The following is a 20,088-nucleotide window of genomic DNA, read 5'->3' as shown; positions in this document are numbered from 1 at the left end:
TGCATGATATTCGAACATTTCATTTTAACCTCATATGTTCTTTTGTCTGTGTCATGGTAGGCAGACAGTTTTACAAAATTCAGAATTAATGTAGACTTGCCCAAAGTTGTATCAAACCTTTACTTAAAGATGATTCATACTAGTAAATGTTACTCCTCATTTTTCTATGTACAGTTAAAGCCATCCTTTTCGTTCCTTGCTGCTTTGCTCAATTGAGACCTTTTCTGTTTCCACACTTTAATTTTTTTTTCCCATCATCTGTTTTCCCTTCACATTTATATTTGTTCTATAATTTTCTCTATCTTTTTGAAACAGTCTCTCTTTTCTGTTTCAAGCTATCATCTCCCTCTCCTCTCTCAGGCTTCCTATAGAGGAGGAATCTTGTCATCGTGTGTGGGATTAGCCTGTATGGCATGCTTTGCACTTCAGGTGTTTGCAGGTTTCCTACCTCACTAGGCCTTCACTTGTGGTTATTTTTCTGAACAGGACCATCCTTTTGTGTAATTTATTTATGTGCTAATGTTCATAAAGACTAACGTCTTCTTTTTTGTCTTTGACTCTTCACCTTGTTTAGCAGTTATTGGCATTAAGCCAGGTCAGTCAGTGGTTTATGTAGCTGTTTGAGTCTGTAGAGTTGGGTGCTCTCAGTACCATTCTTTAGTCATAAAGAGACTTAATAAGAGGTTTTTCACATTAGTGAAGTATTTGTGTGAGACCCAGGGGCAGAATTTAAGACTTTTAATTTTCAATGATGGTTGTTTTTTCCAATGATTTAAAATTTTGAAATATATTTGCTTATATTCCATTCATGTTACTTTTTAATGCCTATTTTGAGGAGGAAACACAAGAATTGCTTTCTTTACATTAATTCCCCCTGTTGGATTTGCTATTGCCAAGTCCAGTGAATCTGAATGCAGAAGACCTAGGAAAGAGCAAAGCCTGCAACCGCAAAGCAGGCATTTCACTGTTTTTACAACACATTTCATTAGTATTTATCTATAAGAGGGTTCATTATCCTGTGTTTTTAGAGAGTGTGTGTGTGTGTGTGTGTGTGTGTGTGTGCGTGTACACGCACACACACTCATGGACACACATGTCCTTATGGGAAGAAGTGTTGTTACTGGGTTATGAGGAGCAATGAATTTTATATTCCGTTTTTTTGTTTCTGGATCTTTGCTATGGTGTAAATATGCCTATCCCCCATTCATATGTTGAAAGCACAAGGTAATGGTATTAGGATTAGGAGGTGGAACTTTTGTTAAGTGATTAGGTCATGAGAATAGTGGAGCACTTCTAAAAGAGACTCCAGGGAGCTAGCCTGCCCCTTCTACTCTCTGAGGATACAGTGAAAAGTCTGCAACCCAGAAAAGGGCTCTCACTTGACCATACTAGTACAGCTATCTCAGACTACTAGCTTCTAGAACTGAAAATAAAATTTGGTTCTTTCATAGTCTGAAAATACTACAGTCTGGTATTTTGTTACAGCATCTGAAATGGACTAAGACAATTATCAATAATGCCTCCTCTCCCCCCAGAAAAGACCCTGTTTTGCCTGATTGCCTATTTTAAATTATATTGATTACTGGGATTTTGTTTGGGGGTCTGGGAGCTTTCTTGTATATTAGGTAACTACCTAGAATATAACGTTTTCTATTTAAGAAAGACATGATATTCTCAATGTGTCTTGTGAGCCATGTCTGTTCCTTTTTAGTACAACTAGTGCTTTTTATCTGTGCTAGGTATAACAACATCAAATTAGTGCTAACTTGTATCAGCTTGCAAAAACTGTTGGTGCTATTATTAGTACTAGCTGTCGAAAATGAGCAGTATTAATTAAAAAAATCTTGTTTGGAAAGAGGGAAGGAAGAAGTCTACACCAAAGCAACAAATGCCTCATATTGAGGAGGTAGTGCACATTTATATTTAGGTAAAGTAGTGCATCTTAATTATATTTGTGATGATTTTTAGAATTGTTCACTGAGTCTTACCTTTATTTGGTAGAACACTGTATGTAGTTTCCATTCCAGCATGAATGTGGTCAGTCACATGGCAGTGGAGTAACCAGATTCCAGGTTCTCTTGGAAACATTTGTATGGTTTGGAATGTCCCAGGGAAAATGTCAAAGACATCAGAACTATAAATGCCCAGGTGCTTAATTAGAAAAACAACAAATAGAGTGTTTATTATATAATGTTAAATATGTGAGAGTTCATTCAAATAATTTTGCACTGGCGAGTTCATGGATATTAGAAAAATTGATACATCTGTATAAAAAAAAAGATACCCTGCTATTTCCATATTTAATACAAACCGTGGCTTATGTGTTCCTTGTTTTCCTGCTAAACTTTGGCCCTATGAGCCATCAAGTGGGCATGGAGGAAAGATGTGATAAGAGTGAATTTATCAACACAAGATTATCTGTTACCCTTACACTTTGACTTTCACTCTATCACTTTGGTTTGCTTCTTTTTCAGAGCACTTGAGTTACACAGGGGAACTGACCCACGGCCCCATTTCATTTCTAGCCTCACTTGCTGTACTTATCCTAGATTAGCTTGGCAGTGAAACTTGAGGGAAAGGAAGAGAGCTACAAAAGTGGTCAGTTGAGAAACTGAAAGCTGAAGCATTTTGACTAGACACATTTTGACTAGACACAGAGTATTAGGAGATTTCTACAGGGACAGAATTGAAAGTCCACTAGGAAAAGCACATCTATGTAAAACAAAATATGGATAATCAAAAATGGTCTCCAGCAATGTGCTTTTTTAAGTAGCTTCTGAATTTTGTACTGAAAGGCAGAAAAACATTTCCAAAGGGAATGATTCATATTAATTCCTGCTGAAATTAGCGTGGATTGAGAAGTAGAAGTATGATTAAGATCTAGGCACTAGTGTCTTGGAGACAATTGGATAAGCTTGTTCATTTAGTATCCAAATCTTAGAACATGCAAAGGTTCTAATAATGTCTCCACTCTTTGAATCATCACTGTGTGAACATTCTATTTCAACTAACAATCCCATTCAAATACTATATCCAGGAATATGTGAGCAGAACTCATGAAAATCCAGTAAAAACTGCAAATCCATGGAAGAGCCCAAGGTGTAACAAAGGTCAGTAATGTCAGTTGAAATTAGTGGGTGTCATCTCTTTGAAAGTAACTTAGTTGTATATTCAAACTTTCAACTTTTCATAAGTCTCCCTGAGGAAGTATATTTTTTCATTTGTATTGAAAATTTTTCACATATATTAATAATAACCACCATAGTTGGTGCTTACCTTGTATCTGAATGTATGGCCGTGGAAATGTACAGTGTGCAAGTCTATTTCATTGCCCATTCCCATCAGATACCAGTTGACTTCATCCCCCACATGCATTGTGAGGCCTTGTAGATTCCCAAACATTCTTCCATTAATAGCTGTGGACACACATGATTTTTATATTACCTTTCAAAATATTTTCAACCAACAACTTTCACAGAAAATGATTACCATGTAAATGAATGAGATCCTTTTGAGGTAACTGAATTACTTTACTGCAGTTGGGAGAAATGGATTCTTTAAGGTCAATAATATCTCTCTGCTTTTCTAGTCTGCTTTCAGCATCAAAAGCCTTAATCCTAATTTAGAGGGCAAGGAAGGGAGTGACAGAGGAGGTCAGCTGAAAAGTCACACCAGAAACATTTCAGATTGAGTTTTGGATTAGACAGAGTAAATAAGGTTTAGGAAAATTGGGGGAGAACTTAACAGATAATTTTGAACATAGTCCCCTTTTTGCTTTGAACAAAAATCTACCTCATACAAAGTGAGGCATATGTAGTTTATTATAAAATGAAGCAAATGGTCTCCAAAATAATTTTAAAGAAAGTGAAAACTAGATTTTAGACAAATGGGTCATACCATGCATTTTATTGCTTTCTATGAATGCTTCATCATCTTTGTTTACTTTCTCAGGGTGATCAGAGTATGTTTTGATGTTGTCATCCAAGTACCAAGATTCATTCTCATCAAAAACTAAAAACAGAAGGGAAAATTCCAGTTTCTTTATGGGATTGAAAGTTTGAATGAAATGTCTCCGACAAACAATCAGTGAGCCAATTAATCCGCTATAGAGATCCTGGAAACAAACAAAAATTTCAGTCATCTTTGTGATACAGGTCAGAATTTCAGAGAATGAGGACTTCATTATCTATAACTATAGGAATTTTGGAGAGATTGATTTAAGCAGTAGACATTGCCCATTGTGCTGCCAGGTCAGTAACTTTGCCACCAAAGTAGTTAAATTTGAACACTGGTGAGTATAGATGGGTCCTGTGGGTGGTTGATTTTGAAGTAACAGAAATAAATATGTGCAGAGGCCAGATGGTTCAGTTAAAAAGCAGCAATCTTAAAGAACTCCAAGTGAATATTATTGGTTTGCTTACCCAATCACTATGCTAGTTACCAGAAACCCACAAATGAGTCAAACAAGGTCCCTGTTCTCCAAGTACTCAGTCCAGTAGGAAAAATAGAGGAAATGAACCACCTGCCATCACTGTGGTATGTAAGGTGCTAGTGGGCACAAAGGAAGAATAGTATAAGTGACTCAGGTTCATGGGAAATTTGGTTTGGCTGTGTCAGTAATAACTGCTTTGGTTTTGAAGGGCTTTTGCAATGTATCTTGTTCAGAAATTTTAGATTTTGTTTTATAGGTAGTCATTGAGAAAGTGTCATGGTCAAGTCATTGAAAAGTGAGTGAGGAATGGCAGCATATTTGCATTTGGTGGTAAAGTCAAGGAAGGAATATTTGCATTTGGTGGTGAAGTCAAGGAAGGAAGGAGAGGGAAGAGATTGGAGACCTATGGAGATGCAGAGATGGAATGTATTGAGCTATATGTAGGTGGGAAAATTGCCTGGGAAGTGATATACATCATGTCCAGGGTTCTAGCATGAAGAAATGAGTAGATTTTGTGCTTTTGATACTGTTTCTTACAATAGGAGATGCAGTATGAAATTGAGGGAAATCCCAGTTTGCCAGTGTCTGGGCTGTTATTGGTGGAGATGTTCCATAAGTAATGAATAGACAGTTCTGGAACTCAGGAGGGAGATTTGGAAAAGAATCTTGGCACATATTCTGGTTTGCAGCTGAGTGTTGACTGAATTATTTAATCAAATAGCTTTAGTTGTACTGTAATTGGCCGTTGAGATCAGCATTTATTATGTAATAATAGAGCTCTTCAATAATGTACCTCAGTTTTTTTAGTTTAATGTGTTTTTTTATGTGAAGGGAAATATAAAACACTGTGTTAATCACTTAGTGTATTACACATAATCAGCAGTCACAGAATTAATACAGACAAAAAAAAATTGTATCCTTACAGACAAATAAAAAATTGAAACCAAAGTGAATTGTAGAGCAACATACTTTTCTGGGGTTTTAACACAGAATTGGACTGCAGGAAGACTAACCCATCTTCCTTTAATTGTTTGTCTATTTGGGGGAATTTTTACAAAACACAAGTGATTTAAAGTTTACCTTTACTTGATCCACAGTTGAATAGTAAGCCCATGGTATGCAAGCAGAGTCCTCTATTCCAGCTCCAGATCTTTCTGGGATTTTCCATACATAAGTGCGAGTCTCACCTAAGTTCATCAAACATTAATGTATCTAGTTACATTTGGACTATATTTGATATATATACTAAACCTTGATAAACAGTGACCCCAGAACTGGGAATGTCAAGGTAATTAGTTAAATTCTTAGACTACAAAGAAAAACAGTGGTCACCAGAAAGGGAAGGGAGAAGAGAAATGGGAAAATTGGGTAAAAGTTGTAAATTTTTATGTGATAGAGGGAAGCTAGACTTTGTGATAGAGGGATGAGCATAATAGAGCATATATAGATGTTGATACACATCTGTACATCTGAAAACTATAATGCTATAAACTAATGTTAAAATTGTTTTGGGATTCAGTTTTTTTTTTTTAATTTAATATTACATGCATACAAGAGCTGGGGTACAGGTCAGAGATGTGGGGGCGGGGGTGTGAGAGGATTCACCAGAGATAAAGCGGGGAGCAGAACAGGCAGATGGACTGAAATACACTGCTGAGGGGAGCAGCGGGCAAGACAGGAGAGGTCTGCTGTGCCATGTGGGTTTCTCTCTGGTTGGCTGGGGATTGAACTTGTGCTGCAGAGGCTGTGGATTGCTTCATTGTGTGGTGCTTAACCCCTTGCGCCACCAGGGAGGCCCTTGGGATTTAGCTTTAAGACAAACTGTAAGACGCACTTTTTTAACTTCTGTGTTAATTGTAAATTAATTAGACATGACACACATACCATTTCACAAACCAGGAGGTGGCAATTCCAATATCACAGTCTGAACAAACTTTGCAACAGGTAAGTTCTTAGCTTGAAGTGTATATCTCCAATATAATTTTTTCTCTACACTTGAAAAATCAAGTGTTTTTTTTTCTTGTAATGGCTAACACCTTCCCCACAATCTTCACTGTGCTTGCGTATCTGGACTATCATGTGTGATTTCCTCAGCTTCAACATGACTTTCCTTTTCTCCTTTTTTCACTATTATCCTCAGGGATTTCCTGATTCCTGGAGCAGTTTGCTCTCTTGATCTCATGGCTGCTGACCTGTCATGATGACCTTATTTCTAGTCCATTGCATTCTGTCACCATACTCTGTTCTGTCACAACTCTCTCACACACAGGACCAGATTGATGTGAACTGTGACACTTTGAAGGTGGCAGGCCTTTCCTCTTTCATATGTTCCGGGTCTGCTCTAGTTTTATTTCCACTGCTGGTCACCCCTACAATTCCTTTACAGCTTCTAAGAAGACCTTGACTTTCAGCTACAGCCACTCACCAATCCTGACTCTACCTGCATTCCCTGCTACTATTTGTGCTGTCAGACAAACTTTTACTAGCAATCAAAAGGACATGAGGGATGCTCTCAAAGGAAGAGCTAGAGTTTATGACATGCTGATTCACCACCTGAATGTATTCTCTCATCTTCTATACTCATCATTCTGATAACCACAAAATAAACATTTCCTTCTCCGTTTTCCCCCACCCTGACTTGCCATGCTTCGACTGGTTGAAGCTCCAAACCTTGGAGTCCATCTTGACACTCTCTTCCTTAACATTCCCTAGGGCCCAATCTTTCAGCAGGTTCTTTTAGCAAACTTTTAAAATAGCAGCGAAACATCAGCTCTTTCACCCTTATCCAAATATTGCTAATGCTTTACTCAGATTATTTAGTAGTCCATTAACTATCCTTGATTCTGTCCTTATGCCCCTATAATCACATCCACACACCAGCCAGAATAGTTAACAAGTGTTCATCAGATCATCATTCCTTACATGTACTTTTAGAATTAAATCTAAGGTGCCCTGGCCTCCCTGGAACTCATGTCACTTTCTGTCCCCTGTTTGCTCTACTCTGCCTTAATGAAAAACATTGAGCTCGGTGCACGCCAGATATACCAGCGTAGGATTTGAAATTCTAAGTGTCAGCCTCTGCCCTTCAGGACCCTGTTTTGGGACACAGACATGGAAACATCCAGCCTCATGCAGCAGGGTAAATCATTACCTGAGTGTGGTGAGATCATAGCCCTCTTCTCAACGCTGAGCATTTGTAGACAGCTAGTACTCTCAGATTGTTTTACAATTTTCCTAGAGAGAGAGTGTGTGTGTGTGTGTGTGTGTGTGTGTGTGTGTATGTGCACGCACGCGCATGTAGGTGTAGACACACTGCCTGCAGCCCCTCTTAACCACCTCCTTTATATCCTCAAGACACATTCATTTGGAATGAACATCTCTCTGATGAATTTTGCTATGAAAAGTCTATTAAATTGTGTACTCCCTCTTGCTCCCTTAAGTACCTGGTAAAGTTGGAGTGACTGTGGAACTGTCCGTTTTCACCCCGTGGGCATGAATTGAGTAGGGTCTTGTGGCCATGTTTTTAAAGATAATTTTAACTTTGTCTCTAACAGCTGCATGAAGTTGTGGACCTGGCAAGAGTAAGAAGAGGAACTTAGGTACCTGTCAAATTGGAAATTCTAACACAAATACCAGATAGCTTTCTTAGCATTAAAGGCAAAGTCTGTTTCTCCCCTCCTCGTCCCCTGCTTCCCAAAACTGCATGCTGTAGCACTCACAGATTTATACCTAGTCCTAAGGGATTTGGGATAAAAGCTTTATTAATCGCTGCTTCTAAAGATGGAGACCATGGGTTCACATTAAGAGTCCTAAGGTTTTGGCCTGAAAGTGTCCTGTAGGGTATTGCCCTAATCATGGGAGTCAGCTGTGATCTCCCCTGGTCAGGAATCAGGAGCACTTGCTCTCTCTTCTCTGCATTTGTAATTCCAGGCCTTCTGAGTGTGCACTTATTTTTTTTTTGTTGTTGGCATTTATTTTTAGTTTGTTCATTGAAGTAACACTGGTTTACAACATTGTATAATTTAAAGGTATATGATTTCAGCTTTTTAAATTGGAATAGTATTCCATTGTGTATATGTATAGCACTTTTGAAAGTGTGGAGCTACCACTTCCTTTTTCCCCTCTAGCCACTCTTACATTGTTTCCTGACTGGGACTTTTCTGTGACCTAGCAACAATGACATTGTCCCTTGGGTGTTTTATACCAGGTATAGAGGATAACCAAGCCCCAGGCCAGGGAACTCTTAATAGCGTGGCCAGGGAATAATCATTAACATCTTTATTTTAAAAGCAAGTATCTACTCTTTTAGGGGGGAGATAGCAGAATTTGATTAACAGTTTAATAAGAAAATTTCTAGGAATTTTATCAAAACTACAGGTAGCAATTTTTTTAGTAAATACAGGATATTTGTTTTTAGTGAATAAGTTTGATTTTTAATTTTTTAAATGATGTTGATACATGAACAGAAAAAATTAAACTGATAGTGATGAACTGTCACTGTACATAGCACATCACTAGCCCACACTTGAAGAACTGAAGCTGTTAGAGTACCTAGAATTCCCAGATGTTCTTCTTCAGCTTTTCTCTCCACTGGAACTCTGAATGTGCTATCAGTGTATTGCCGATATACAACCTTCTTGTACTTTGAACCGATGTAAAATTCTTCCTTATCTAAAAATGCATTTGAAACACTTACACACACACAGACACACACACACACACAACTAAGGTTAGTATTTGTCTTAGTGAAAGTGGAAGTTGAGTTTTAAATTTGAATAAAAATAGTATTTATTAAAGTGACTATGGTCGTTTTTAATATCACTCTCCCATCCCATAAGAATAAGCCGTAAAAATAGATATATGTTATAGAAAGGGCACCTAGTTAACGATGGAGACATCTAAGTTCTGGCCTTGACTCTGCCACTGGCTAAAATGACTCATTGCTTATCTGTTTCTTCATAGCTAAAGTGAAATATTGATGAGATAATCTAAAATTTCCTTACAGCTCTAAAATTTTATGAGTCCAGATATCACCAATGAAGCATTTTCTGGTTATTGCAAATGATCTATAGGCACTGAAATAACCATGTTTACCCAGCCACTCCCTTAATCTAACATTTCCATTGACTCCTAGAGGCTCCTGTAACTTTCTGACGTATTTGTCCCAGTCACTGAAAAAACCTCTTACTCCTTTACACCGAAAATCATGCCACTGTGGTCAAAGTTACTAACTAACTTCTGCTTAATTACGGGTTACCAGCCACATTGTGCACCCCCTATTTGAATACCTATCCATGCTGTTCTTAAATTACACCTATGAAGGTCAGTGCGTGACATGTGAGCTGAGGAGGGGACAGTTATTTGAATAGTAAAAAAGATCTAAGTAGAGGTGTTCGAGTTAGTGCTCTGAAGGCAGTATTTCTGACGCTCCAATAACAGGTTCCTTTATTTACATTTATCCATACTCTATTTTTTACATTTCCATAATGTACATGTTATTGATGATTGTACCACATTTTCCTCTAAGTTCTTGGAGGGGAGAGTATATCTGCTCTAACACTCTCAAGAAGTTAAAATATTATTCCATTCCTAACACCTTTAAGAATGTGAACTGTGGGCCTCCCTGGTGGCGCAAGGGCTTAAGATGCAACCTATGATGCTATCTGCAGCCTCTGCAGCACGAGTTCCATCTCCCTGCTGGCCAGGGAGCAACCCACATGGTGCAGCAGACCTCCCCTGACTTGCCCACTGCTCCCCTCAGCAGTGTATTTTGGTCAATCTGTCTGTTCTGTTCCCCACTCTGTCTCTGGTGAATTCTCTCAGATTCTCATCTCTGGCCTGTACCCCAGCTCTTATATGCATACATAAATAAATCTTAAAAAAAAAAAGAATGTGAACTGATTACTAGACTAATAATCTTGGGAGGGAAGATAGTTGGTAAAGGAAAATAATGTTATCTCTGAAATCCAGGCATTCAGTTTGGTTTTAATTTGAATATACCAAGAGAAGGACATGCAAATGTGAGTAGACAATCCAATAAAAAAGTAAAATGGATGACAACAAAGAATCAAATGAGATAAAGAGAAATTTTCCTCTAAGAAACTTAGGAGAAGCAGAAATTAATGAGGAAGGGTAACTAGTAAATATTTTGTTGTTTCGTTACTGTTTAAAGCAACTGTTTTTCTAAACCTTTGCATAATTCTTACTTATCTGATAGAGAAACCTAAAAAAAAACGTGAATCAGAGTTTGGATAATTACTTTTGCTCTTGCAAATGATGTAGCTCCTTTTCCCATTCCCTGCTTGGAGAATAATCCCATTCCACCTCTACCGAGGCAATGTAGTAGGTCCTCTCTTCGTAGTAGAAGTTTGACTCCTCAGAAGGATACCCGCACACATTCACAGTATATTTTTGCTTCATACCACCTGTGTAGTGGTCAGTTGTGAGGCACTCAAGGTTATAAGTCCCTGGAATGGGAAATAAGCATGTCACCCCTTTGCTCAGCACCTTCTGTGACCCCTCCCCTACTCGGAATCAGCACCAAAATTCTTACCATCATCTTATGATATGACTTTCCTTACCTCTGACTGGGTAGGCCTCTTTGCCATTTTGGAACAGGTCAACTGCGTGCCTACCTGGATGCCTTTGCACTTGCTGTTTCCTGTTCCTGGAACAGTTTTCCCCACAACATCCATGTGGGTCCTATCATCATTTCAGTGTCTCTTTGTCTCTTCCTCAGAGAATTTTTACCCTCTTCCTCCCATCAGTCCCCTGCCCTATTTTTCTTCAGAATACTTATAGTCACTTCATAAATTATTTATTGTATTTATTAGTATTCTTGCTTGTTGTCTGTCTCCCTGAATTAAAATTTCAGCTCCATGACAGCAGACACCTTTTCTCTTTTGTTCACAGTTGTATTTCTATTTGTCTGATGAATAAAGGGAATGGTGACACTGGATCTGACTTTCGTGGTGTGTAATAACCAACTAAATAAAGCCTGAAGCAAGTTAGTATATTTTCTTGTTTTGGTTAAAATTTTTTTTTTTATTGTTTTATTCATTCACGTATCTGTACGTCTCTCTGAATTTGCATGGGTTCTAGTATAGGACATTCAATTCCTAACGGCCAATAAGTGGACACTACATCTAGGATATAGATAAATGAAGTAACATTTAGATACACAGTCTTTATGTGAGTCATTCCCTTTCTGGTCTGATTTGCCAGCTACCTTTCATTTAAAAGGAGAATGTCTTGAGGATTTTACTGCGTTGAAACAGGAGAAATCACAGTCCCTTCTTTTCTTCTCACCCTCTGCCATCCCTCCAACAAGCCTGTCTGCATTACTTAACTGACAGACTTAGGGAGACGAGAGGTTAGGGAAGGCATAAGTTTATCAAACAACACAAGATTAAACCAATACTGCACAAATGGATTAAACAGACTTGACTTTAAAGAAATATACCTTCAGTATCTGGCTGCATGAAGAGTGTAAAGCTTGTTTGAGGGAAGAGGTTTGCTGTGTCTCTCCTTTCTCCTCTTGACAAATATGTGTGTCCTGAAAAGTAAATCCCATGTATATCGGCCTCATTTCCAGCGCTGAATAGGTACCACACGACAGAATCTCCTCGGCACATATTGAGACCAGGTTGATTTCCATACATGAATCCATTCATGGCTGTAACAGTTGGGAAAATACGTTTTCAAAGTGGTATATATCCTTCTACATGGCAATCTCCCAGACTTTCTGGAGCAAATTTTGTTTACTTAATTTTTAGAAGAACCTACTCAGGCCTTCCAATTGCTTTATTGTTAGGGGTGTTGGCAGCACTTTCAGAGCAACCCCCAACTGAAAGGAGTAGAGACAAATGCAATGTTCTCAAAGTTGAATGCCCTGGGAATCTCACTACTCTCCCCAGCTGGTCACTTCTCAGTTTTCTCAGGAGACACATTTGTGAGCACCCAAATATCTGAGTAATAATGACTTTTCCTGGGCCTGTAGATTGGAAATGCATTGTTGCTCTAGGTAGAAATTGCATCTTAAATAACAAGGATGAGTATACACAGTATCTCTCACTGCTTTTTTCAACAGAAAATATTCTTGATCCTTTGAAGTACAAAAGGAGTTTTAAAAGGATATTTTATAGATTGTGGGTAATATGTCTAGTATCATTCCAACTTAAAAAAAATCACATCTTCATATAACGCAAATTTATGTTTTTTTCTTCTAGATGACTTTCACATGTCTGTTAGTAGTGTGGGGGCATTGTGTACAATTAGTTCACTATCTCTGAACCATAACTGCATTTTATAATTACAAAGGGAACTGAAGTAAATCTCATGCTAGGTTTCAATTAAATAAAAATCTCCAGAGTTCAGTGTTTAAAATATACTTTAAATGCTCTGAAGTTGAACATTTAGGATATAGCTTAAATGCTCTGCAGTTGAGCATTTAGAATACAATTTTAATATATTAACAGTTTTTTAAAAACTGCATGGGGATTGATTCTAACACCATAGCTTGCTTCGTATTGAAAATAAAATGAGTCTGTCATTAGTAAAACACAGTTGAGAAAAGTTTCTCACCCAGTGGTTCTCAAACTTTAACATATATCAAAATGAACTTGAGGGCTGTTAAATGCAGATTGATGCCACCACCCCCAAGTTTCTGATTCAGTTTGTCAGGGATGGGGCTTACGAACTTACAATTCTAACACATTCTAAATGATGCTGAGGCTGCTGAACATTTTAAGAACCATGCATCTAATTGACATACCTTGTATTTTTTAATTCTGAATTAAGAGAGATGAAGAGTAATTGGATACATTAAATAATCAATGATATTACTGAGACCACTATCATGTTTAACCATTTATAAAACATTAATGAATGGGCAAAGCTATTAAAATTTTGGTTTAATTAAAAACATTACATGCTTAGTACTGAAATAACACAATTGATGGATGATGCAGTACTTACAGTGCATCTTATTAGATTCCTGAAAGTCTTCATCGTCCTTATTCACCTGATCAGGTTCAGTTGTAAACATTCTAATATTATCATCCAGCAGTAAACTCTCATTTTCATCAATGACTGCAGGGAATAAATAGAACTCCCTGTCTACACCTTTCTGTAAATCAAAACAAGGACAATAAGGTGAAGAGAGAATAAGTAAAGCAGAAAGACTTCCATGTAGACAATGCTATTTGTGCACCAAAGGAAAGATAAGAACAGAGGTTTCCATTCCTCCTTGTAAAATGGACTCATGAAATACTCCAGTGGACAACCAGAGTTTTCATTACTATCTGTGTAGTGCACTTTCATTCAACATGATAATCTAAGCCTCATGTTGCACCTAAAAGTTTTGAATTTGCTCTGCCTGCCTTCATTCCAAGACAAATTTAGCCCATCCAAAAAAAAAAAAAAGATTAAAATTAAAATAGAAGGGAATAAGTGTCTGTGCTAGAAACCAGGGAAGTTATCATTTACATTCATAAAAACTTGAAGAATTTCTGTAAAGCAGAGCAGATGGAAGTAGAGGGAAGAATCATCTCAAATAAAAAAATAACCAGTCAAGTGAATTGGAACAGGAATTCACACAATTTCTCACCATCTGAACAAACATTCTCACTCCTTGTCCCTCTGCCCCCGGTAAAATAAATAAATAAGGAACCAGAAATACTGTTCTGCCAGCTAAGAATATTATATCCTGACAGATTCTTCTTCAGATATGAGGGAAAAGTAGGATCCTTCTCAGACAAACAGAAACTGAAGGAGTTTGTAAACCCTGTAGCTCCCCTACAAGAAATGTTGATAGCCCAGAAGTAAACCCACATTTATATAGTTAGTTAATCTATGATAAAGAAATAAAGAGTATGCAATGGAGATAAGAGAGTCTCTTCAATAAATGGTGCTGGAAAACTGGGCAGTCACATGCAGAGAATTCAAACTAGAGACAGTCACATGCAGAGAATTTTCACACCATACCCACCATGAACTGAGAATGGATTAAAGACTTGGACATAAGACTATAATCCACTAAATCCACAGAGGAAAACATAATCAAAACATTCCACAACATTTGCTTCAGGGGCACTGAATTCCAGCAGCATGGAAAAAAAGAAACAAAAATAAACAAATGGGCCTACTTCAAACTAAAAACCTCTGCATAGTGAAAGAAACTATCAGTAAGACAATAGACACAAAGACACTCTACTGAATGGGAGGAAACATTTGCACAACATACATCCAACAAGGAGCTATTGTCCAAGATCTACAAAGAACTCATACAATTCAATAGAGAACAAAGAACATAATCAAGAAATGGGCAGAGGAGGTAAATAAACTCTTCTCCAAAGAGTACATACAAATGGCTTCTGGGCACGTGAAGAAGTGTTCAATATCAACTTATCATCACAGAGAGTAAATCCAAACCACAATGAGATATAGCCTCATTCCAGTGATAATGGCCTATATTTAAACAAACAAACAAACAAAAAATAATAGAAACAATAAATGTTGGCAAGGGTATGGAGAAAAAGGAACTCTCCTACCCTGTTGTCAGGAATGAAGACTGGTCTAGCCCTTATAAAAAACAGTGTGAACTTTTCTTAAAATATTTGAAATATATATACAATTTAATCCAGTAATTCCACTCCTTGGCATTTATCCAAAGAATGCAAAAACACTATTTTGAAGACGTACATGAACTATGTTCATTGCAGCACTATTTACAGTAGCAAGTTATAGAAACAACATAAATGCCCAATGACAGAAGACTGGATTAAGAAGATGTGATACACAGGAAAAAAACTAATTATAATAAGGTAAAAATCAAAATCAACTGGCAACTATAAACCAGAGACATACTACGGTGGTGGGTGGGGGGAGAAGGGAGTAGGATCAAAACAAGGGTGGTGGGAATTTTACAGGGACTATAACCAAGATGAAAGTGCATACATTGTACAAAAAATGAAAAATGATGTAAAAATACATAAAATTTAAAAAAATTAAACAAGTAAACAAAGATGTTGCCAATTAAAAAAAAATGTGATATATACAATAGAATACTATTTATAAAAAAGATGAATTACTGCCATTTGCAACAATATGAAGGGATAACAGTAAGTGAAATAAACCAGAGAAAGACAAGCACTAAATGATTTCAGTCACATGTGAAATATAGAGAACAAAACAAAGGAACTTGGAGAACAAAACCAAAAAATTTCTATAAATTACTGCCCAATTGAGGCCTGTAGAGTGGGGAAGGGGCCCAATTGTATACAATAAATTCTGGGATGTGTGGGGTGTGGTGATGCATACTTGAGATGTGAACCTGTTCCACTGAAAAGTTTACAGTGATGTAAATAAATATATTTATTGCAAATAAGTAAATATTTTAAAAAAATTCAAAAAAAATAACATTCCCAAAAGTTAAAAAAATTAGAAAATGAGTTAATGAAATCTATCACATCAATAGGTTAAAGAATCCATCACATCATTAAATGAGTTAATGAATTCCATCACATCACATTACCTTTTAACAACAGATGTGGAAAAAGCATTTAACAAAACCAGCATTCACTAATGACAAAAACACTCAGTATACTAGGACTAGAGAGAAGTTTTCTCAATTTGATAAAAATTTCCCACAAAAAAACCTATAGCTAACATTTTACTTAATGATGAAATGAAAAAAATTCAAATCTTTATCACTAAGATCAGGTACAAACAAGGATATACTCTTTTACCACTTCTATTCAGCTTCATACTGGAAGTTGTGGTTAATGCAATAAGACAAAAAGGAAAGTAACGGGAATATGTATCAAGATAAAATAAATAATCTTTGTTCACATATGACACAATCTATTTAGAAAATCTGAAACCCTAAAATCTGGAACCCCTATAACTAATAAGGTATGAAAACAAATTTTCAGGATACAAAATCAATATACAAAAGTGAGTCACTTTCTTATATGCCAGTAATGAATGAGTAAAAATTGACATTAAAAACACTTATATTAACATCCCCCAAAATGAAATATTTAGACACAAATCTGAAAAAACATGTACAAGATCTATGTGAGGAAAACTACAAAACTGATAAATGAAATCAAAATACTATGTAAAAAAATATTTTGCAGGTTTGTAGATGGGAAGATTCAATATTGGCAAGTTTTCAATCTTTTGCAACTGGACCTATAGATTCAATGCAATCCAATCAAAATCCCAGCAAATTGCTAGTGGATGTTGACATACTGATTCTGAAATTTATTTGGAGATACAGTATCAGAAAACCCAGAGGAGACCCACATAAGTCAGAGAAAACTGATGTCTGACAAAGAAGCAAATACAGTCTTTTCAACAAATGATGCTATATCAATAGCATATCCACAACACACCCCTTCAAAAAAAAAAAAAAAGAATCTAGTATAGATCTCACACTTCTCACCAAATAAAGTCAAAATGAATCATGGATATAAATGAGAAAAACAAAATAAAAAAATCTCCTAGAAGAAAACATAGGGAAAAAAATCTAGATGACCTTGGTGATATAACTTTTAAGATATGACGCCAAAGGCACAACCCATGAAAGAAAGAATTAATAAACTTAACTTCATTCATTCAAAAATTACGCTTTACTAAATAAAGATCTCATGAGAATGAGAAGACAAGCCACAGAGAGGGAGAAATATTTATAAAAGCGACATTGTATAAAGAATTGTTATCCAAAATAAAAACATTTAAAATTCAACAATAAGAAAACAAAGAGGTGAAACAACAAATGAGCAAAAGACCTTAACAAACATTTCACCAAAGAAGATACACAGATGACAAGTAGGCATATGAAAAGATGGTCTACATCATATATCATTAAAGGAAATGCAAATTTAAGCAACAATGAGATACATTTAGACTCCTGTTAGAACAACCAAAATCTGGAACACTGACAATGCCAAATGCTGGCAAGGATGTGGAGCAACAGGAGCTCTCATTAATTCCTGATAGGAAGGCAAAATAGTGTAGCCATTTCGGAATGCAATTGGTGATATCTTATAAAACTAAACATATTCCTATCATACAGTCCAGAAGATGTACCTTGGTATTTACCTAAAGGAATTAAAATACTATGTCCACATAAAAAGTGTCCTTCAGTAGGTAAATGGTTAAATAAACTGTGGTACATCCAGACAGTGTGATATTATTTAGTGCTAAGAAGAAATAAGCTATTAAGCCATGAAAAACTTGGAGGACATTCAATATGTACTAATATGTGAAAGTCAATGTGAAAAGACTATACACTACATGATTCTAACCAGATGACATGTGGAAAAGACAAAACTATAGTGACACTAATAAGACCTACAGGATTTTATTTTTATATCTAAAAGAGAGGGTTTATTATTAAAAAAGGAAGGAAAGTAAAGGGCAGTTACACAGACACAAGATGGCAGAAAGAGCTGCCCCTAAAAGAGACAGGTTTGCCGTGCCATGTGGGATCCTCCCCGGTTTTTGTATAAAAAATAAATAAATCTTTAAAAGAGAGAGAGAGAGAGAGAGGTTTATGAAAAGAAACACCTGCACAGACACAGGTGGGCAGGATTGCTGCCTGGGATTTTTAGGGCAATAACAATTCTCTGTATGATACCAAAATGATGGACACATGTCATTATACACTTGTCCAAAACCATAGAAAATAAATAGTAAGAGTGAGCTTTAATGTGCTATGGGCTTTGAATGATGTTGATGTGACAATGTAGGTTCATCAATTGAAACAAATGCACCACTTTTTTAGGGATGTTGATTTGGGGGGAGGTTGTGCATATGTGTTGGACTAAGGGGTATGTGGGAAATCTCTATATCTTATCCTCAATATTTTGGTTGAGCCCTAAAGTGCTCTAAAAAATAAAATCAATAATAATAATAAGCAAAAGAGGAAGAATGAATTACAAAGTTTAAGAAAAGTACCTGTAGTGAGGAGGCAGGGGATAGGTGAAAGGGAAGAAAGGATAGAAGCTAGACTTCTTTGAATATATTTCTTTTTGTGGATTTGATGTTGGAGCTAGGTAATATTTTATGTAATTATAATATTACAATTTTTAAAACAATCACATAAAATGAATAAAATAAACCTATGTATTCAGTGGGTAGCAAAATTACATAGAGAGGAACTATTCTAAGTGATTTTAATTATGTAATTGGACAGAGTATCTTCAGTGATATCTATTCTAAGAATAAAAAGGGCTGCAAAGAAATCTTAAACTGTTTTCAGTAACCTTATTGTTGACTGTAATGTTAAAATTTTAATTCTGATACTATTGTTTTTATATGGTGGGATGAACTGAATGAATATTTATATTGTTATCATTGAGAAGTTTTTCAGTGCAGTTGAAGGGAAATAAGATGTAAGATCAATTAGGTTAAGTGAAAATAAAAACAAAAGAAAAATTCATTGACCTGAATTTGAATAGAAAGTATCAATACAAACTAATGATGAATTTTCCCTTAATTTTTTTCCAGGCCCAAAGGCCTAGAAACAATAATTAACAGTAATGAGCTTCCCTAGTGCCTGGATTGTGGTTCTAACATTAATATCTTACTGAAAAGAAGACTTTTTGGGAGAAATTCTGATTCTAGGTCTGGCTTAGAAAATGTGCAACATGGATGTGAAATAGCTTGTCATACTAAAAAAATAAATAAATTTCAAAGACTAAGACCGTGTAAAATTAAGCATTATAAAAGTCTCTTCTTCCACAGCCATCATGTGTAAGTTGGAGTCTCCCAAGAGGTGTGGAAGTTTTCATCAGAAGTTTGAGCTTTGAAACAACTAATGAGAGTCTGGGAAGACATTTTAAACAATGGTAAATGCTCACAATGATAATAATTCAAACACCAAGTGCTCAGAGGCTTTGGGCTTGTCATATATGGTGGGCACAGCCACGAATGTAAGGACATACAAGGTGTTGAAAGTTGTGGAAACAGGTCTGTGGAAAGAGAAGATTCTCAAAGATCTGGTGTCACTTGTTGGTGTTGATTTTTGTTGGTATTATCAAAGAAGGCATTGAAGAGCATATTTAAGAGATTGTCTTGAGCTGTGTGGAAAAACTGAAGTGATTGAAATCATGATTGATGAAAGCAGTGGCAAGAAAAGAAGCTTTGCTTTTGGGACCGTTGATGACAAAGGGCTGTGTTTGTGGCTAACTGTCTAACAGGTTATTTTTGCTCCATGGAAAGTGTAAAGCATTCCAACAAAGTATTTTAATGTATTTTTTGTACCCATGTTATTAATTGTTAAATGTTACAGTCCAATTTTGACACTGAATAGATGTCCTTGTAAAAAGTTTGCTTTATAAAGTTAGTCTACTCTGAAGCCTTCTTGGTAAACTACCTCAACAATGTAAAGTTAGAATTCTTTCAGGGTGACTCCAGGCCCCATTTGAAATTTTTTTACAACCTGATTGGGTAGAAAAGTCATTGTTTTCAGAAATTTTGGTGTAGTTGAACTGAAAGTTACCATGTTGTGATTTGGAATTCACCATTAAAGGGTCACTCAAGCAGAGTCATGTTTTATTAATGATTGTTGGCACATCCTATGCAATATATCTAAATTGAATTATGTACCAGATAAAATTATAGATGCAAATAAACTATGTATATCT

The 20,088-nt window shown here is 36.2% G+C and overlaps 1 protein-coding gene across 4 annotated transcripts in view; it reads right to left on the bottom strand.

Annotated features, from left to right (window-relative positions):
* LOC119257685 (ceruloplasmin) overlaps positions 1-20,088 on the bottom strand; it is a 72,281-nt gene that overhangs the window by 16,229 nt on the left and 35,964 nt on the right. For all 4 annotated transcript variants that reach the window (XM_037525817.2, XM_054700739.1, XM_037525818.2 and 1 more), the window contains exons 10-18: positions 13,409-13,559; positions 11,895-12,107; positions 10,692-10,899; positions 8,984-9,123; positions 7,876-8,004; positions 5,513-5,619; positions 3,898-4,114; positions 3,277-3,416; positions 1,989-2,151 (exon numbers count right to left, since the gene is read on the bottom strand). In XM_037525817.2, the coding sequence (XP_037381714.1) occupies positions 1,989-2,151; positions 3,277-3,416; positions 3,898-4,114; positions 5,513-5,619; positions 7,876-8,004; positions 8,984-9,123; positions 10,692-10,899; positions 11,895-12,107; positions 13,409-13,559 (1,468 nt within the window). The remainder of the gene's footprint in view (positions 1-1,988; positions 2,152-3,276; positions 3,417-3,897; positions 4,115-5,512; positions 5,620-7,875; positions 8,005-8,983; positions 9,124-10,691; positions 10,900-11,894; positions 12,108-13,408; positions 13,560-20,088) is intronic.

Source organism: Talpa occidentalis, unplaced genomic scaffold, assembly GCF_014898055.3.
Source record: "Talpa occidentalis isolate TD23 unplaced genomic scaffold, MPIMG_talOcc4v2.1 talOcc4.4, whole genome shotgun sequence".
In the NCBI taxonomy this organism is placed as follows: Eukaryota; Metazoa; Chordata; class Mammalia; order Eulipotyphla; family Talpidae; genus Talpa; species Talpa occidentalis.
Note: the sequence above shows the minus strand (reverse complement) of the source record. Positions and strands in the feature narration are given on the sequence as shown.